This window comes from Cydia pomonella, chromosome 9 (assembly GCF_033807575.1).
Source record: "Cydia pomonella isolate Wapato2018A chromosome 9, ilCydPomo1, whole genome shotgun sequence".
Lineage (NCBI taxonomy): Eukaryota > Metazoa > Arthropoda > Insecta > Lepidoptera > Tortricidae > Cydia > Cydia pomonella.
In genome coordinates, this window is record NC_084711.1 from 17949221 (window position 1) to 17966889 (window position 17669).

General features: G+C 35.3%; 1 protein-coding gene across 1 annotated transcript in view; it reads right to left on the reverse strand.

The window, feature by feature from the left end:
• LOC133521573 (T-box transcription factor TBX6-like) overlaps window positions 1–16055 on the reverse strand; it is a 53585-nt gene extending 37530 nt beyond the window's left edge. Inside the window, exons 1-2 of the mRNA XM_061856607.1 lie at window positions 15517–16055; window positions 2864–2981 (exon numbers count right to left, since the gene is read on the reverse strand). Coding sequence (XP_061712591.1) covers window positions 2864–2981; window positions 15517–15592 — 194 coding nt within the window. The 5' untranslated portion in view covers window positions 15593–16055. The remainder of the gene's footprint in view (window positions 1–2863; window positions 2982–15516) is intronic.
• Between the last annotated feature and the right edge of the window lie 1614 nt (window positions 16056–17669).

The window sequence follows — 17669 nt, forward strand, 5'->3', positions numbered from 1 at the left end:
CATTGTATACCTTGTTCTTATACAATAAGTTACAAATTTGAATGTGTTTTCAAATGTAGATACGGCGGATATGCTAAGCGTGCAGGAGCGTCACCAGCGCCTACCAAGAAGGAACTGTGTAATTTCTTCACTGCTCGCTCCACATTATCGATCACGAAAAAACATAATTGAAGGGGTTCCGTCGTAAAGCAAACAAGCTTATAATAAGCTGTAATTTGTGCTCGTCCATTTAGAGAAATGCACAAATTGCTATGGCAGCTGTTTGTTTTGTCTATGGTGGAGGTCCGATCCAAATTATCCGTTAACAAGCCCCGCGTCAGATTCGGCAGCCCTAATGGGTTTTCGTTAAGTTTTTGTTGGTTCTTTTTCAAATTTATGACAAGTAATATGTTTTCTTAAATTCTATTCTGGAATTGCGACAGCTGCATCGCTTAATTGACTAGATGGTTGGTCCGAGTGAGATATTTAATAGGTTCTCGCATGCCATGCTCATTACATGTTACCGAGACTAACAGAAATGCAAAACACTTATTCATAGAAACGCTGGTTAGGTAAAGTCACTTGCCCGTTAAAGCGTTGGTGTCTAAATTGGGACCTCCGACCAGCTAAAAAGGCTTCCTGTGGCTCCAGACGCATATTTTAACGTTAAACAGCCTATTTTATTTTTAATTAGAGAGCGACGAAAAACAACTTAGTGTAGTTACGGGTTTCTTAGAAGACGAATCAGTTTTAATTTAATTTAAATTTTTTCCGCCACTTATGAATTACTAATGATTTGCTGTAAAAAAAAATATTACCTCGCTGCGGTTTTAAAGGCCTTGACGTGAACATCATATGATCGTTGGTTTAAATTATTATTTGGTAAGTAACATACTTAATAAACATAATTGATGAGATGATAAAATAGTAAACTAACAAGAAAAATAAAAAATTTACAGCATCTTAGTCCTTGTACCACTAAAACGTAGATACAGCGATAAATAATTAGGTATTTAGATGGAAATCTGTACATAATAACAAACATTGAATATTCGACATGGTCCGTGAAACAAGTATTTATAGCTCCATTAATTACTGTTGAATTACAAATTAATGGTTAAAGTTCCTAGTAATTTGTAACACGGAATTTTCTGACACGCTTCGAGCAACAACCGAGTTAAGGGTAGGTACATAAATGGGACCTATTTGGCACAATATTAAATGAAAAATATAGTTTTTCATATTATTTTTGATTATTTTATCTTAACACTGAACTAATATGACAATATACCTACACTGTACAAGTGTACATAAGTAGTATCTTATTCTATAGGGACCGTGCGCGTTGGAGGGTCTGCCATCTTGTGGCCTGAATCGGAACAATAAACATTTACATTTACACGTCACGTGTTTTCTTGTGCATAGTAGATTCTGCCATCTTGTGGGCTACATGGGAACAATAAACATCACATTTACGCCTCGCGCCAAAAATCTGACGGCTCCTGTGCTGCCTCCTACAGTTCATGCACGCTCCCTATTTTAATCGCTTAGATTTTTTCATCGAGCGTGCTATTTTCGCCGCCGGTACGAAGTTACACGAAGTTTTGTCTTATTTATCAGAGCGAAAGGAGCTGGATATTGTATGTCTCATTCTTGTATAATTATATCAGACAACGGCGGTAAGGTATGTCAAACTGACAAGGATTAAGTTCGAATACAGAAAAATCTTCGTTGTTCAAATTTAACCTATATTTCCATGAAATAAAGTGCCCATGTCGGTGACTAGTGCAGCGTCGAGCACTAGTACTTCTACCTTAAAGTTTTTGACATGCTATGACAGCCAATGAAGAAAAAATAAAGAAAAATCTCAAGGTGTTTAACCAAAAATTTAAATTTTGACGCTCACACATAGGTATGAGGGTTACTAATTTAATAGATATTTTCAATTTTTATAATCCATTGGTTTTGAAACCTACCCTAATGCACCTCGCCTAACATAAGAATGTATTGTACGTACTTAGATTGCGTTGCATTTAGCTAATTTGCGTGTAACATGTACATTAATCGCTTTAACACTACATTTATCGGTTTCAACTTTAGCTAATTGATAGGTACTTACATAACCAATCAATACGACGTTACTTAAAGTTCAATAAGTATTTTTCTAAAAAGAGTCAACCTCTAAACCTCACGTTAAACAAACAAAAATGCATTCATTAATCTTGCTTCAAAGGAATTCAATTTCTTCTATAAACCTCTTTTTTTGGCACTTTAAAAAAATGCAGCCTACATCATCCTATTGATAACTCAGGACTCGGACAGTTTATTCCTTTGTAAAAGTTGATACAGTAGTTACGACAGTGACGGTTGCCACCGTTCCACCACCGATACACTTAAACCTACCTACTTTACATGGACTGCTAAGATAATAAATTTTTCCTTATGGCTTTAGCCTGGTAAAATATTACTCATGTTGCGCGTCAATATACGAACCTTTATGCACATGCCCAGTGACATAACTTTTCCACAAGGTAAGGAATAAGTATTAAACAAGAGATGGTACTGACCGTCTGCCCTTGGTGATTATAATATCATCTCGGTGCCGATGTCGTGAAACCGTCGCCAGAGGTCTCTCAGCAGGCGCGCCTTGCACGCCGGCGGCTCCGCTTCCACCCCCAGTCGATGTTCTGTACGTTAGTATATACATTAAACAAGAGGCACTGACCGACCGGCCTTGGTGATGATCATCTTGGTGCCGATGTCGAGGGTCCGTCGCCAGTTGCCGCCGTTGAGCAGGCCGCCTTGCACGCTGGCGGCACTGCTTCCACCCGCAGTCGATGGTCTGTACTTTAGTATATAGGTACATTAAACAAGAGGCACTGACCGTCCGCCCTTGGTGATGATCATCTCGGTGCCGATATCGTGGAACCGCCGCCAGAGGTCTCCGTTCAGCAGGCGCGCCTTGCACGCCGGCGGCTCCGCTTCCACCCCAAGTCGATGTTCTGAAAAATAATGGCGCGGTGTATAGTAAAATGCGCTATTTTTAAATCGATATTTACAGGCTTGTACAAGGATTTCATCGATTATTTTCTAGTATGTATAACTTCAGTCTTTGAACTAGCCGTATGCTTGTCAGAAACACGATGGCTCATCTTTTTCTCGATAGATTTTTGCTTTGAAAATATGCTTAAAACTGTATTTATTTCGATATTTTAGAAGTACTATGATGAATATCAATATGAAATTTACTTCATTCAATAGCTTTTAAGTAACTCTAACATTTTGCTTGTCAGTTTATCGATGCGTTAAATTTTTCATTCATAATTATGAATTCAACATTTTGTCTACTAAACCTTACCCTGCGCGGCAATACCGTCAGTACGCCAGTACGCCCGTGACCACTGTCAGCGTCGGACCTGTGCTAGTTTAGCGGACGTTACATAAAATAGATAATCACACTATAAATACACAAATATGTTATACACACAATGTTTTCATCACTCTTACGAAGAAAAAACTAATTTTTAAGCTAATTGAGTCTTAAATACGGTGACATTTCAGACATCCATCCGTCATATTATCTTTTTTGACAAGTTTTACACACGCACCTGTCCGGCATACAGCCACGATTAACCAAATGATGAAATGGTGCCTTGCACCCGAGTTAAACACTCTACTTTTCATTTTTAATACGAGGAAGGTAAAATACATGTACATTTAAAAAAACACTGCTAAGTATAAAATTCAGTAGTACTTATTTCGTGAGGGGTACCTACTTTTAATTATCAATTTAGGTAAAATAATATTTTAAATGGCTATTACAGTAATAATCAAATTGAATACCTATTTTTAAACGTAAACAAATAAAATTAATCCGCTTGTTTAATTTATATGTCATTAAATAAATAAATAAATAAATATTATAGGACATTATTACACAAATTGACTAAATCCCACAGTAAGCTCAATAAGGCTTGTATTGAGGGTACTTAGACAACGATATATATAATATATATAAATACTTAAATACATAGAAAACACCCATGACTCAGGAACAAATATCCATGCTCATCACACGAATAAATGCCCTTACCAGGGTTTGAACCCAGGACCATCGGCTTCATAGGCAGGGTCACTACCCACTAGGCCAGACTGGTCGTCACCATACCACCACCATCACCATTATATTGGAACAGCTTCATTTTTAACACATACAGGATGCAGGAGATATACTGGATTTAAATATGTGGGATTTAAATAGTGCTTAGTGAAAGGTACCATTTCACGTTTTTGTGGAAGTGCTCAAATGGCTGTAATAGTTTATGTTGTAAGTGTTGAATTTGTTTGGTATTTCTGGTTTATTAACTTTCATATGGTATACACGTAAGACTTTATTTACAACATTTATCAACTATTTTATTTTGTAAGGTGAGCAGGAGTGATATTTACCCTTCAAATTCCATTCAAAATTTTGCAAGTACTCGGTTCGGAAGTTCGTATATATTTGTACCTCTCGCCAATATTTTTATATCACTGGTTAATTATTCTGTAAATTCAAAAATGTCACTAAATTCCATTTTTGATAATGTTAAACATAAAGTCCTTTGTAAAAGTTTGGTCTAATACTTTTAAACCATGCTATTTCTGTTTTGTATGAAATGAAAACTGGTGACATTTTATTTCTTTTTTCAAGTATAAATTTCGATGACACTCTGCCGTCAATTTCAGGTCTCAGCCAATTTTACCTTCTTCTTTAAAACCTTGGACCTTGTTATGTCTTTGTGATATGCTTTTACTATTCTTCCTGCCAATACAAAATATAAGTGGAAAAATCGATCGAAAGTTTCGCAAAATATATTTTCTTCATTTTTGCATTAGGGTGCTTATGTGTAATATGTATATATTAAAATAGTTTATTTTGAAATGAATCACTAGTCAAGGCCTATAGTATATCCCTTCAAGTGGCAGAAGCCAAAACGTAAAAAGTAGTCACGTGGCGGGGCCCCGTCGGGTGTTCAGCGCGGATTTAGAGAATATTACAAATTCAACTATTTAAGCTTATCTATGTATAAAAGTATATATTGAAGCATATATCGTTAGAATAAGCACTAAATACGCTATTCGAATATAACAATTAAATTATTGTCTTCTTCTTCTTGGTCCCTCAATGCTGAGGATCGTGACATCATGTCCTTCTGTTGAAGTTGTCCTTGTTGTTGTTAAATTATTGTTATGTTTATGCATTTCGCCACATGCACCTAACTAATCAAACCTAGCAACAGTGACAGTTTTCCAGTTTCCTTATTAAAAATGACTACCACCACAAAACAAAGTTATGATTGGAGGTAATTGTGAATTAATATTCTACGTAGGGCTTAAAATTCAAAGGTTAAGTCATAAAAAGTGCCTGTGAGGAAACGGATTTTTTTTAACCACGTATGCCTGAGGTCATAAGAAGAATTTCATTTTTTTTTTAGTACATATATGGAAAACCAACAGCGCTATATATATCTAGAACTTCCAATAGAATTACAGAGCCAATTACAGGTTCTCACTTATAGAAATACAATAAATTATAAAAAGTTTTTGCCCATCTTAATTTACACATACAAGTTCCTACAGCATAAGAACAGATCTATATATATATATATATATATATATGATTCATTATTACAAAAAATAAATTAAAAAAAGAAAAAGTAGTTAACTCCTGTGAGTACATGTACATATTCAATAATGCACCGAGCCTTGTCCTGCGCCAGAATTATTGTCACCCATGAAGTGTCTAATTAATTTATTTTTTATTACTGCTATGCTATCATTATATATGTCGATATCACAATTTATAGAAACTTTATTTAAACTCATGCCTGCCATGTATATGAAACTGTTTTTCCTATACCTAGTAGTAGCTTGGTAATTACTAATGGGACATGTACAAGTTTAAGTCAATTCCGCAAAAAAAAATTGTTTTTTTTTTTTTACTTTTTGTATGTTTTTAAACAAATTAAGTTCATGTTCTTGGAAAATTTATGGATTAATATAAATTGGTACATTTTTTTTCGTAAAAATTAGTCTATTTAAATGGTACCTTGTGACTTTGATATCTGTCAAGAAGGTAGTCTAGACTAGGTCCCAAAGTGGCGACTGGCGACATAGCCATCAAAAAGGCGTTATGCACTAAAACACAACGAAAAATATTTTTTTAAATTGGTATTAACTCTGAAACTAGGCGAATTAAAAAAGTTTATATGACATTTTTGCCTCTAAATACGATCCGGAATATACTGTTAAAATCTTTCCGTTTCCTCGAGGGTACCGTGTATTTACAAAATAACCTCTTTAAAAATCAAGACAGAACTCGACCTAGGCGTTCGATCCCGGATGAACGGTCCTTAGCAACCAAGCGTTAACAAGCGTGTGTATGTATGTTTTCCTTGTCTAACTTGCTAGCTACTTTTGGGCGCTAGAATAGCGTAAATAAAGCCTTTAATTTTGCCACTAAATATGGCAACACCTCACTAACCACCCTCTGTTGGCCGACAGCTTTCTGGCTATCGCATCGACCCGTGAGTGGTGGGCCACCCCTTGAAGGGATAAATAACAGTTGACGATAAAATAATTTTGTTCATCGGAAAGTTTTGTATGTTAATTAACTTTACGGAACAGGTCTTAACTGTACTTCTTTCCAAAGGAAAATAATACTCATTGAGACAATTCTAACAACCTCAAACGCAATTTGGTTGCGATATTTTGACACAGAGTTCCTATGGCCACCACCTCTCTCATGCATCAGATCAGCTTGATAGTACCATAATATTTCATTGTCACCCTACTTACATATGTATGCAGATTTTCAACTTCATCTGAAACCTCAGTGGGTCAAATATACTTGTAATATTTGATTACAGACAGAGTAGACAGACAACAGACTGATTCTTTATTAGACATTAATTAAAGTCAGTCAATTATACTCATTACTATATAACTTCGAAGTAGTAGTAGTAGTAGTATAAGTGCATTTTTGCCATTATAAACTTTAAATAATAAATAATAATAGCAGTTTTCTCGACTTTTGCATTTAAAATTTATAATCGTCTTCATTGTCGTCAATTAAAAAAATAATATAGAAATAGTCGTTACAGTTAGAGTCATGGTTCTTTTTTGAGAAGATAGCATAATTTATCTACTTTTTGGAGCTACATATGCTTGTGCATACCTTATGCTTATATTTTCAGTTATCTCAATACCAGCAAAAATATGCTACCTTTTTACGTTCACTTCCACAAATTACTTAGCTTTGCTAGTATTCTTCCTTTTTTCACTACTTGCCCGAAATTGACTTCTATTGCATTTTTAAGGTCAACTAAGTTTTGAATAGGTATCTATATAAATGATTTAAAGCAGACAGTTGTAACTTTTGTCTGAATTAGTAAGTGATATTATTTCGACACAAAACGATTTGGTATCATTTTACTAGGTTCTCAATTTGCCGCGGTATACTCTAGTATTATATATAATTATAAAATTTTTAATTTCATTAAGTTTAAATCATAATCAATATAAATTTCCGGAAAAGATCCCAGAACTAACAAACCAGAATACGGATGGCGTCAGAATAAGGACGTAGGCTTGCTGCGAGCGCGGCGCGCGGGGCGCCCGCCTGCCTGCTTTACCACTTCGTCTGCTTCACCCCCTCAAAAACCTAAAATCTGTCTATAAGAGCGCCTTAATTTAGTTTCCTGGGCTACATTATTTTACTGTTTGGCATCTGACTGTCAAATAACATTTATTCTCGAGTTAATTTTTCTACTGATCAAGAGTCCAAGACCGATATTTTTTTAATCCATCGAAAATTTATAATTAACTAAATAGGTACGGTCACAAACTTTAATTCTTGGTCAATACTAACAGTATAAAATTTTACGTAGGTTTTGCTTCACTAATTTTTAACCGACTTCAAAAAAGGAGGAGGTTTTTTTTTATTTATTTTTTTGTATGTATGTTACTCGATATCTCCGAGAATCGTGAACCAATTTTCAAAAAAAAATTTTTTATCGAACGGGTATAACCCCGAGGTGGTCCCGTTGGCACCAAGTCGGGGTCTGATGATGGGATCTTGGAGAAATCGAGGGAACTCTTCAAATGTTATAGGTACATGTATGACGCTTTTGGTAATATTTGAAGTCGGTTTTATTTTTTGTTAAAAGTTTTTGCCATAAGTAGTACAAGTAAAGTAAACGAGCATAATCAAATTCCTACATCTAGTAGACTGTATATCTTTTAAGATTTTTTTTTATTGCATTTATAGTCGAGTTTTAAAATCCACCATTTTGAAATTGATACTGTTTGTTATACAATTCCCAATAATAAAAGTTTTATTACCACAAAATTACCTGATTCGGCGAAGTTCAAGAGGTAAATTAATTAGCCATTAAAAAATACTTAAAACTGTGTTGATTATAATAGTCTGGTGGCCCCGTGGAGGCATTACGTGGTTATCGCACTGATGCTGATCCGCACACCGCTCCGGTTTGTGAGCGAGACAGCGCTTTGCACGTATATAGCGATCTCCCGCTCGCTTAAGGGAGACGATGAAGACCACTATATACTTATAGGAGCGCCAACAGCATATAGTTGTCAAATTGTGAAGTACTTACTACTTACGCAGTTTTATATAAAACGAACGTATATCGTCCTTGGTCTGGTTACTTTTATACAAAGCCTTCATTAAGTGTGTGAATGCTTGTATATTGGTTACTTTTTCTTGAAGGGGTAATAAGTACTTCATGCATGTCATAAAAATATTTTGTTTAAATTTAAACTTCAATAGCTGTCAATAGAGTTGAATATTATGACTGCCATACATGGTTGCATGTGTAGTAAAGGGTTAATTAATCGTTTTCCTCAAGTAGGTATATTATTACTTAGATTTCTTTTTTTTTTCATTGCAGGTTTTGAGAAAAGCACTATATAAATATCGGCGAGAAACGTGGTTGCAGGCCGCGTATCCCTATCTGGCCTCGCTACGCTCAGCCGTCTATATCTACTTGGCCTGCAACCCTTCGTTTCCCGGCCTCTATAGTAATGTACCATTACCGGCAATGGTATGAAATTTCCCGTTTCATTTCACCACGCCCGGCGGAAATAAGCTCCGTAATCAAGCTTGTCAATGTGCTCTCAGCATGATTTGATCTGTAACTTGTACCTACTATTAACTAGTTTAGACTGATTAAAAATTAAAGATTACAGGCACAGAGGCCTAAATTGACAGAGCATAATTCATACATTTTCTTACCAAGGCTCGGAAACCGGGTAAATGTCCAAACCGTTACATGATAACTTGTAGTGACACCTTTTAGTTTCGGGTTCGTACGTAAAACTTTAATTTTATAACCGGTTTTTAGGAGAACATTTTCATCAATTTTTTGTTAGACTAACCAGTTTAGAACAACAAAAACTGGTTTCATCCTATGTCGGTGTCTTTGTTTACGCGGTACACCACCAGGCCGGCCGCCCGTCTCGTCGCTCGTCGAATAAACCGGTTTATTTTGGTTAGGTTCCATCAAATTCTTAAACGTTCGCTTGTGAAAGTTTGGAGTAAAACCGAAATAAACCGGTATTTACCGCTATTTTCAAAACCGGTTCTGAGCCTTGTTTGCTTCAAATACTCAACAAACTGTCTGACTAGAGCCCAAAAATGACTCTACGGGAATGGTGATGCGAGCCATTCAACTTTATACAGCGCACAGATTTTAAAATTTAAATAATGAATTTCAAACGCTCCTATTAAATAAATATGGTAGAATAAATATAAATATGATGCTCCTATTCACACCAATACATGAGTGCGAGTGAGATGAATTAAGATTAATATGAATTAAACAATTCAATATTGTATTTTGTTAATTTTGTAACCCGTATAGGGACCGTGCGCGTTGGAGTACTACTTGTGGGCTACATTGCAAACATAAACTTCACATTTTATGCACCCTACAGTTTATGCACGTCCCCTAATATACCCCTCATGCAATCACATTGCGGCGCATTTATACATGCAGATTATTCTTCTAATACAATGTGGTCCAAAATTATATAAACAAAAAAAAATTTATATTAGGCCTTGGTTTTGGCCACCACACAGTAGATAAGTACGTCACCTATAAGAAGCTGTTACTCTGCCCCTCAGTCGCATATCGGCTGTACACGGACGCCCCAAAACCGCCTTTTCATACAAACGTAGTCCCCATTTTCCTCTCTGGATGTTGACATTATGAAAAATGTTTTAGCATATTTTGATCTTTAGTTATTATACAAGTTAGGAGCATTTAAAAATTTCTATGAAATTTGTTTTTCGCTCCTAATTATTACACATAAAATATCGAAAAAAAGTCAAACTTCCTGCATAGCTATGGTAAATGTTTTTATATTTTTGATATATATTAACCATAGCTATGTCTCTTTATTTTTTTATCTTTTGTTATTATATATACAAGTTAGGAGCATTTAAAAATTGTATGAAATCTGTTTTTTCACTCCTAATTTTTACACATATAAAAAAATTGAAAAAAGTCAAAGGCACAGCTAAGGTAAATGTGTAAAAATATTTTCCATAATATCCAGCGAAGAAAATGGGGAATACGTTTGTATGGAGAAATTGGAAAAGCGGCCGTGGCCTATCCTCTTAAGTTTTAAGTCTCTTAACGAGATGAATCGTTAATTAGTCGTTAAACCGAGCCGTGGTCGAGTTAGCGTCATAACACGACTTGTTTACGACTTCCGACGACGCGACATTCCCATATCAAAGGCAGCCGTCAGATCATAATTTGATAGTCGCATAAATTGCGTCCATCATAGCGACTGCCAATGATTGGGATGACATTTAGGTTGTTTATTAGTTAGATTATTTGTGGAGGTATCAGTCTAGGTATTAAATATCGACACGGACAAAGTGCCAAAAATATGTATACACGACTTTATTTCCTAGATACTTTAAGGCAGCAATTTTAAGTATGAAAGGTAATTAGCTAACCGTTCTTTTTCATGCATGTTGTGTCTGCTATTTAAGGTGCACACAAGTTTTTGCTTGAAAATGTATATTCTTTATGATGTACTAGTTGTGACACCCAGTTTGTAGACCTTTAATTTAAAAAAAGGCTGTGTATACATATTTTTAGCACTTTGTCCGTGTATATACCAATTGCCTTGACTGTACCAACCAACCAATTGGTAATTGTTGCATAAGCTGATGCAAAACGGGCCTCCACAGCGTGTTGTTGATGACGATTTGTACATTCACGGACTTTAATAGTTGAGCCTTTTAGGATTTACTTTACAGTGGACTTTATACCATTAGTATTACTTACTTACTTGGCTGGCGCGATGACCCAAAATGAGTCCTGGCCTCCAACACAACGCACGTCACTTTTCTCTGGCCAGAGCGAACTCACGCCAGCTTACGCTGACGCCGAGCTCACGGAGGTCTGCCTCCACTCTATCCGCCCAACGATATTTATTTCCCATTATATTGATAACCAAAATAGCTTGAACCCTGGATGCCTCGACATTTTTTTTTGTACTACGTCGGTGGCAAACAAGCATACGGCCCGCCTGATGGTAAGCCGTCTCCGTAGCCTATGTGCGCCTGCAACTCCAGAGGAGTTACATGCACGTTGCCGACTCTAAACCCCCCCCCCCCCCTAGTTGAGCTCTGGCAACCTTACTCACCGGCAGGAACACAACACTATGAGTAGGGTCTAGTGTTATTTGGCTGCTGTTTTCTGACATTTAAAGTCCGTGACTGTACTACTGATGTACCGAAGGAATGTTTCCGAAATTGCGAAATATCCGCATTGAATAGGTTCAGACACATCTGACATTTTTGTATGGACGCCGAAATGTTCCTTTCTAAAATGATTTTTTCCTCAGTTTTCTATAAAATTTTCCTGATAATTCCGAATAAATAAATAAAAGAAAGATAAAATATTTTTATTTCAGAACCTTCAGAATACTTTTGCTACTATTTCGAAACTTTCCACAACATGCACATCTATATCTTTCATTTGGATTCCTCCTTATTTAGAAAAAAAAGGTTTTTTTTTTTTAATTCCGAAATTGGCTGTTTTATTACTCTGTTCACTATTTTTCTTAAAAGTATTAATAATGCATCGTTTCTTGATACAACCTATTCATAAATATGTATATATTTTTCACCCTATTGCAATGGATTAAGATGAAGAAATGTAGGTATTTTTTTGTATTTGTAATTAAATATGTAGGTACCTGCATTTAAACAATCAATGGACTAATTGACCTTTACATATATATGTGTGCTTATTTCTATTTTCTGTCTCCATTTTTTGTGCCATTTTTATTGTGTTTTTTTATGTAATAATCCGTATTTTTGTTATGGTGATTTAAACTTTATATTGTATGTTTTTGCAGCTGCCAAATAGGTAAATGATTTATGTATGTAAAATGTATAATTGTTGGTGCAATAAAGAATATTTACTTACTTACTTACTTTATCTATTTGTCTTTACAATTCTCCAGCTCTCAAGAAAAATACGTACTATTTTGGGTTTATGGACCTAGTCCTTTTATTGAACTGATTCAATGCATGAATATGCTTTACCTAAGTATGAAATAAATAAATAATTTTTTCTTCCTCGCGTTGTCCCGGCATATTGCCACGGCTCATCCGTCCGCTTGATAACTAATCCCAAGATTTGGCATAGGCACTAGTTTTTACGAAAGCGACTGCCATCTGACCTTCCAACCCAGAGGGTAAAACTAGGCCTTGTAGGGATTAGTCCGGTTTCCTCGCGATATTTTCCTTCACCGAAAAGCGACTGGTAAATAATATTTTGTACTTAAGCTCCCAAAAACTCATTGGTACGAGCCGGAGTTTGAACCCGCGACCTCCAGATTGCAAGTCGCATGCTCTTACCGCTAGGCCACCAGCGCTTCCCTAAGTATAAGATAAAATAAAATATAAGAACCTTTATTTGTACAACCATATAAATACTTAAAAATGACATAATATTTAAGTTAGGTAGAAATTGCCTCAGCAGCGTAGGCCTCCCCCATTTCTTACTACAATTGCCTTTCTCTGGCCTTTTGCATCCAGCCTGACCCAACCCGTAGTGTGAAAATGTCTCGCCGTCTTTCCATTGGGCCTCCATCTTTACTCGTCTCTAGATCCATTCGCATACTTTCTTCGTCCAAGTGATACGGTAATTATAAAAACCAATGGACGAAAGGAGGACGGAGGAAGGACGGAAAGAAGGACGAAAGTGGAGGACACGCGCAAAATCGCCTTTTCATGCATTTGTAGTCCACATTTTCCTCTCTGGTTATAAATATTGTTGTAAATAGCAGGTAATTTGTTTTATAATATGTTAAAGGCACCAATCATGGGACATTTAAGATAAAATTTGGAGTATTTTTGATATTTCACCGACACCTGTAAAATTTCTACCGCTTTACGTTTTAAAAGTTTCATGTCCAATTCATCCTTTATGTTTTTTTTTATATATATTTAACGAAAGCTACTGCAGATGGTTTCAATATTATTAGCCAATTAAAACTATGGTTTTTTGCTCCAGTCATGGGATGTATAGCGCCATTCATTATCAAACTAACAAATAATGAAAAATTAAACTTAAGCAGCTCTTTGGCTCTTGTTTATGGTAAAATGTTGCCAGCGATTAAAAATTTATGGTAAATACCTGTTTTACAGGATTTGTCTGTACCATCCCATTACTGGTGCTTGTTCCATTATATGGGTGGTACTATATTAACCACAACTATGCCCCTAAGTTTGATTTTTTCGAAATTTTAATTATTATAAAAGTTGGGAGCATTTAAAAATATGTATGAAATCTGTTTTTCGCTCCTAATTTTTACAATAATCAAAAAAACTAAAAAAGTCAAACGTAAGGGCATAGCTACGGTTAATATACATTAAATGGTATTAATATATTTTCCATAATATCAATAGCCGGAGAAGAAAATGGAGAAGACTATGTTTGTATAGAGAAGCGGCCGTCTCCTTTCCTCTAATCATAAATTTAAAAATATATTCATGAAATAGGTAACACAAAGGTTACAAGTTACCAGCTCTGTAAGTCTGTATTAATCAGTTATATATGTCCATGAACATTATTTAGCTATTATAATTTTGTGCCTTATCACAAGGATATTATACAAAACAAATACAAATAGCCAAACAATAAATAGCGACATATATTTAATCATGTTGCGTGATATCCGCCATACGCTAGAACGCATGTAGCTCATTAGTTTTAGCCGTTGTACTTCTGTGACACCTCTTAATAAAGACGTACACGTTTTATTTTATTATTACTTGTTTAAATAAAAACAATAATCGTAGATCAAATTGACAAGTCGACATTTAGTTGAGTCTGTTACGTTACAACGGTGATTTTGGCGGACGGATGTATAAGTTTGTATTATATACTTATTATTTTTAGTCATAATTATATGTCTTTAGATTAATTAATATTGCTGATTAATATTATGAGTTTCTGCAGGAGACAACTGCCAAATTGTATCTCGGTTTTTATTAGAGCTCCGTACAAAATTCTGTTAGCGGAACTCTTATGGGATCACTTCTGTCTCGTAAATCAATTAAATGAGTTTTTCTTAGAGACTGTATGACGTAGATACTTAAAATTTGGAACAGTTAAGGTAGAAGTACTAGTGCTCGACGCTGCACTAGTCACCGACATGGGCACTTTATTTCATGGAAATATAGGTTAAATTTGAACAGTGAACATTTTTCTGTATTCGAACTTAATACTTGTCACTTTGACATAAAGTGCCCATGTCGAGTACTAGTGCAGCGTCGAGCACTAGTACTTCTACCTTATAGCAATTACCAATACTAACAATGTGAAGAAATCAAAACTGCTATTTCCTATATTGGAAATGCGTTGATGTCTTTTGTATGAATGTATGCTTTGTAACTTTGTTTATGAAAATTATATATACAATCATTTTATTTGACATTAGTAAATATAGGAAGAAATATAAAGCATATAGGTAAGTAATTTAAACAATAAACACTAAGCAATGTCATGGTAATCACAATTAAAGAAACATTCAGACTAAAAATTGCGCCTATTTCATTACAGCATACACAAAAAAACAATTACCTGTTTTTCTGTTATTTTAAATATAAAATAAAAGAAAGTAAATAATAAACAGCAAGTAATAAGTACCTACCACCTTTATCTACCAAAAATCACTTCTTTTTTTTAACAAATAATTGAAAATGTAATTAATATAGGTATTATCAGGGAAATACAGTCAGAACCTACAACAATAAGGAAAATTGAACAACAGAAGAGACAAGAAAATAAACAGTTCGGAACCCTGCAAGGTGGTGGACCTATGTGGCTTAATAATTGGCTTTTTCTCTTACTTGATGCAGCGGTGTTTCCGTAAACAGGATCTGTAAAGGATTAACTATCTTTTCATTTGTAAGATAGGTAAATAAATACTACAACTTACGCAAGCCATTCAGCGACGCATGCAGCATTTGCTGCCTCAACAAATACTCTCCGAGGTGTGCCTGATCCATCATCATCGTGAATATACCACCACAGTCCAGTCACTTCACAATATCATAACTAAAATCCAGTCAAAAAGTTCCAAAACAGTTTTGTTATTACAAATACACGCGCGCTTGAGAAATATTGACGAAAGAGACGTCTCAACGAAACGGCAGCTGCGTTTGAACTGAATTGTTTTGTGAGCTCGGGCGGCGCGAGCGCATCGCCACGCCTCTCCGCTCTGATTGGCTGACGGCTGACCAATGGTGGGAGAGGATAGAGCCTTCGTAGCATTGGAGAGCTTTCCCGGAGCTTTTCGACCACCTTCGTTTGACAGGTGAACGTGATTGACACTAGCTTTGATTCGATGCGTAGGCGCTAGCTTTTGTTTTATTGAATTAACTCTTGTTATTATTGAAGGGATCTTTGTCGGAAGTTGTAGATGCAGGATTGGATCGATTCATAAATATGTACGACGCACTGTACCTACATACATCGATTCAATCGTTCCAGTTCGTCCCCTATAATCGTCTTCAATTTATTAGGATCATAACAGCCTTTATTATTATTCTACTGTTTCAAAATACGAGTATTTAATATTAGTAGTAGATACACCGATATTTTTTCATAGTACATATGGTCTACCTATTCGATAATAGTTGTTTGTGCAACAAGAGAGGAAAGTTGGTTTTTCATGCGAGTGTTGATTTTGAGTCCCGAGTAAGCGAAAGATTATATAATTGAGTCACGAGCGAAGCGAGTGATTCTAAGTTGGAATCTTGAGCGTAGCGAGGGACTGAAAAACACGAGATGTAAAATAACATTGCTCTCGTGTGACACACAACTTTTCACCTCAGTAGTAAGAACATATTAAAGGTTAAAAAAATTCAACATCAAGTAAAGTTAACCACATATATTTCTTTTTAAAAATACATTTGAAACTATTTCTTAACGATTATAATATTTGGTTAATTTGTGAGTTTTCGAAAGTTTTACTTGTTAGCGGTGTATAGGGGGTCTACTATGAAATTTGAATGTCGAACTATGAATCGACCTATTCCTGTCAGATTCTGTTTTCTTAACGAATAGAAAGGGATAGCGAATGAAGTTCAAATATGTATTTAGAATTTGTAATAGACCCCGAAGTATGAAGTGGCAGTTCACTAAATTAAAAAGCTACTTTGTCTCACTCCCTGGAGTGACGAAAGTAGGCTTGTTCGAGCTGCTGAGGTGAAAAATATAATAAACACCTACCTAATATTTCTTCATATTTCATTATCATTACTATACCTCCATCATGGACATCATGTATCTCTAAATGTTAAGTAAAATAAGAAGAAACCTCAGTGCAATTACATAGGTACCTAATACTTGTAGTTAATTAAATTTTCAAGAATCAATTTTTTTAATAAGTATTTTTGCCTAACTACTAATTATTAAATAATAGATTCCGCCAGTAGGTCAATAAGTACTCGAATAAACGATAACGTAATAATGACTTAACTACTTACTTACTTACTAGGTACTTACTAGTAATTGCGTAATTAAATTGATCCGGCGTGAATCTATATTCTAATGCATCTCTAAAGTAGGTAGCTATTGCTACTCTAAGGTTGGGGTGCCTTCGAAAGCGGGGTAACTATTAAAATAGCTAAAATCTGCTAAACCAAAAGCACTTCATAATTTGGCAAGAGTTCGCTACTAGGTACAACGGTTAACGAGGCAGCTTGTTTACTGTTGCTACAGTAGAAAGTGCTTCTAATGAAAATATCTAGTTCCAAATTTCAAAATGACCCCGTTCTCGAGGATACCCCAACACAGAGTCAGAGACCCAACACTCTGTATAATGCACCGAGTTAAACATTTGTCTTACTTTAACTTACGCGATTACTTCAACTTCAAATATAAAAATTGTAGGTAAGTACAATATATTCGATATCTGTTTGAATAAGTTGCTACGTTACCAATCATTTATTTTGAAATCAGACAGTTTCTTATATTATAGATTCTATGATAAACTAGCATTACTTAGTTTGCGTCTGGAACAGCGCCATCTATCAGGAAATTGGGACAACAAACTAAACACTGTGTAACGGGCGAGTGAGTTTCATG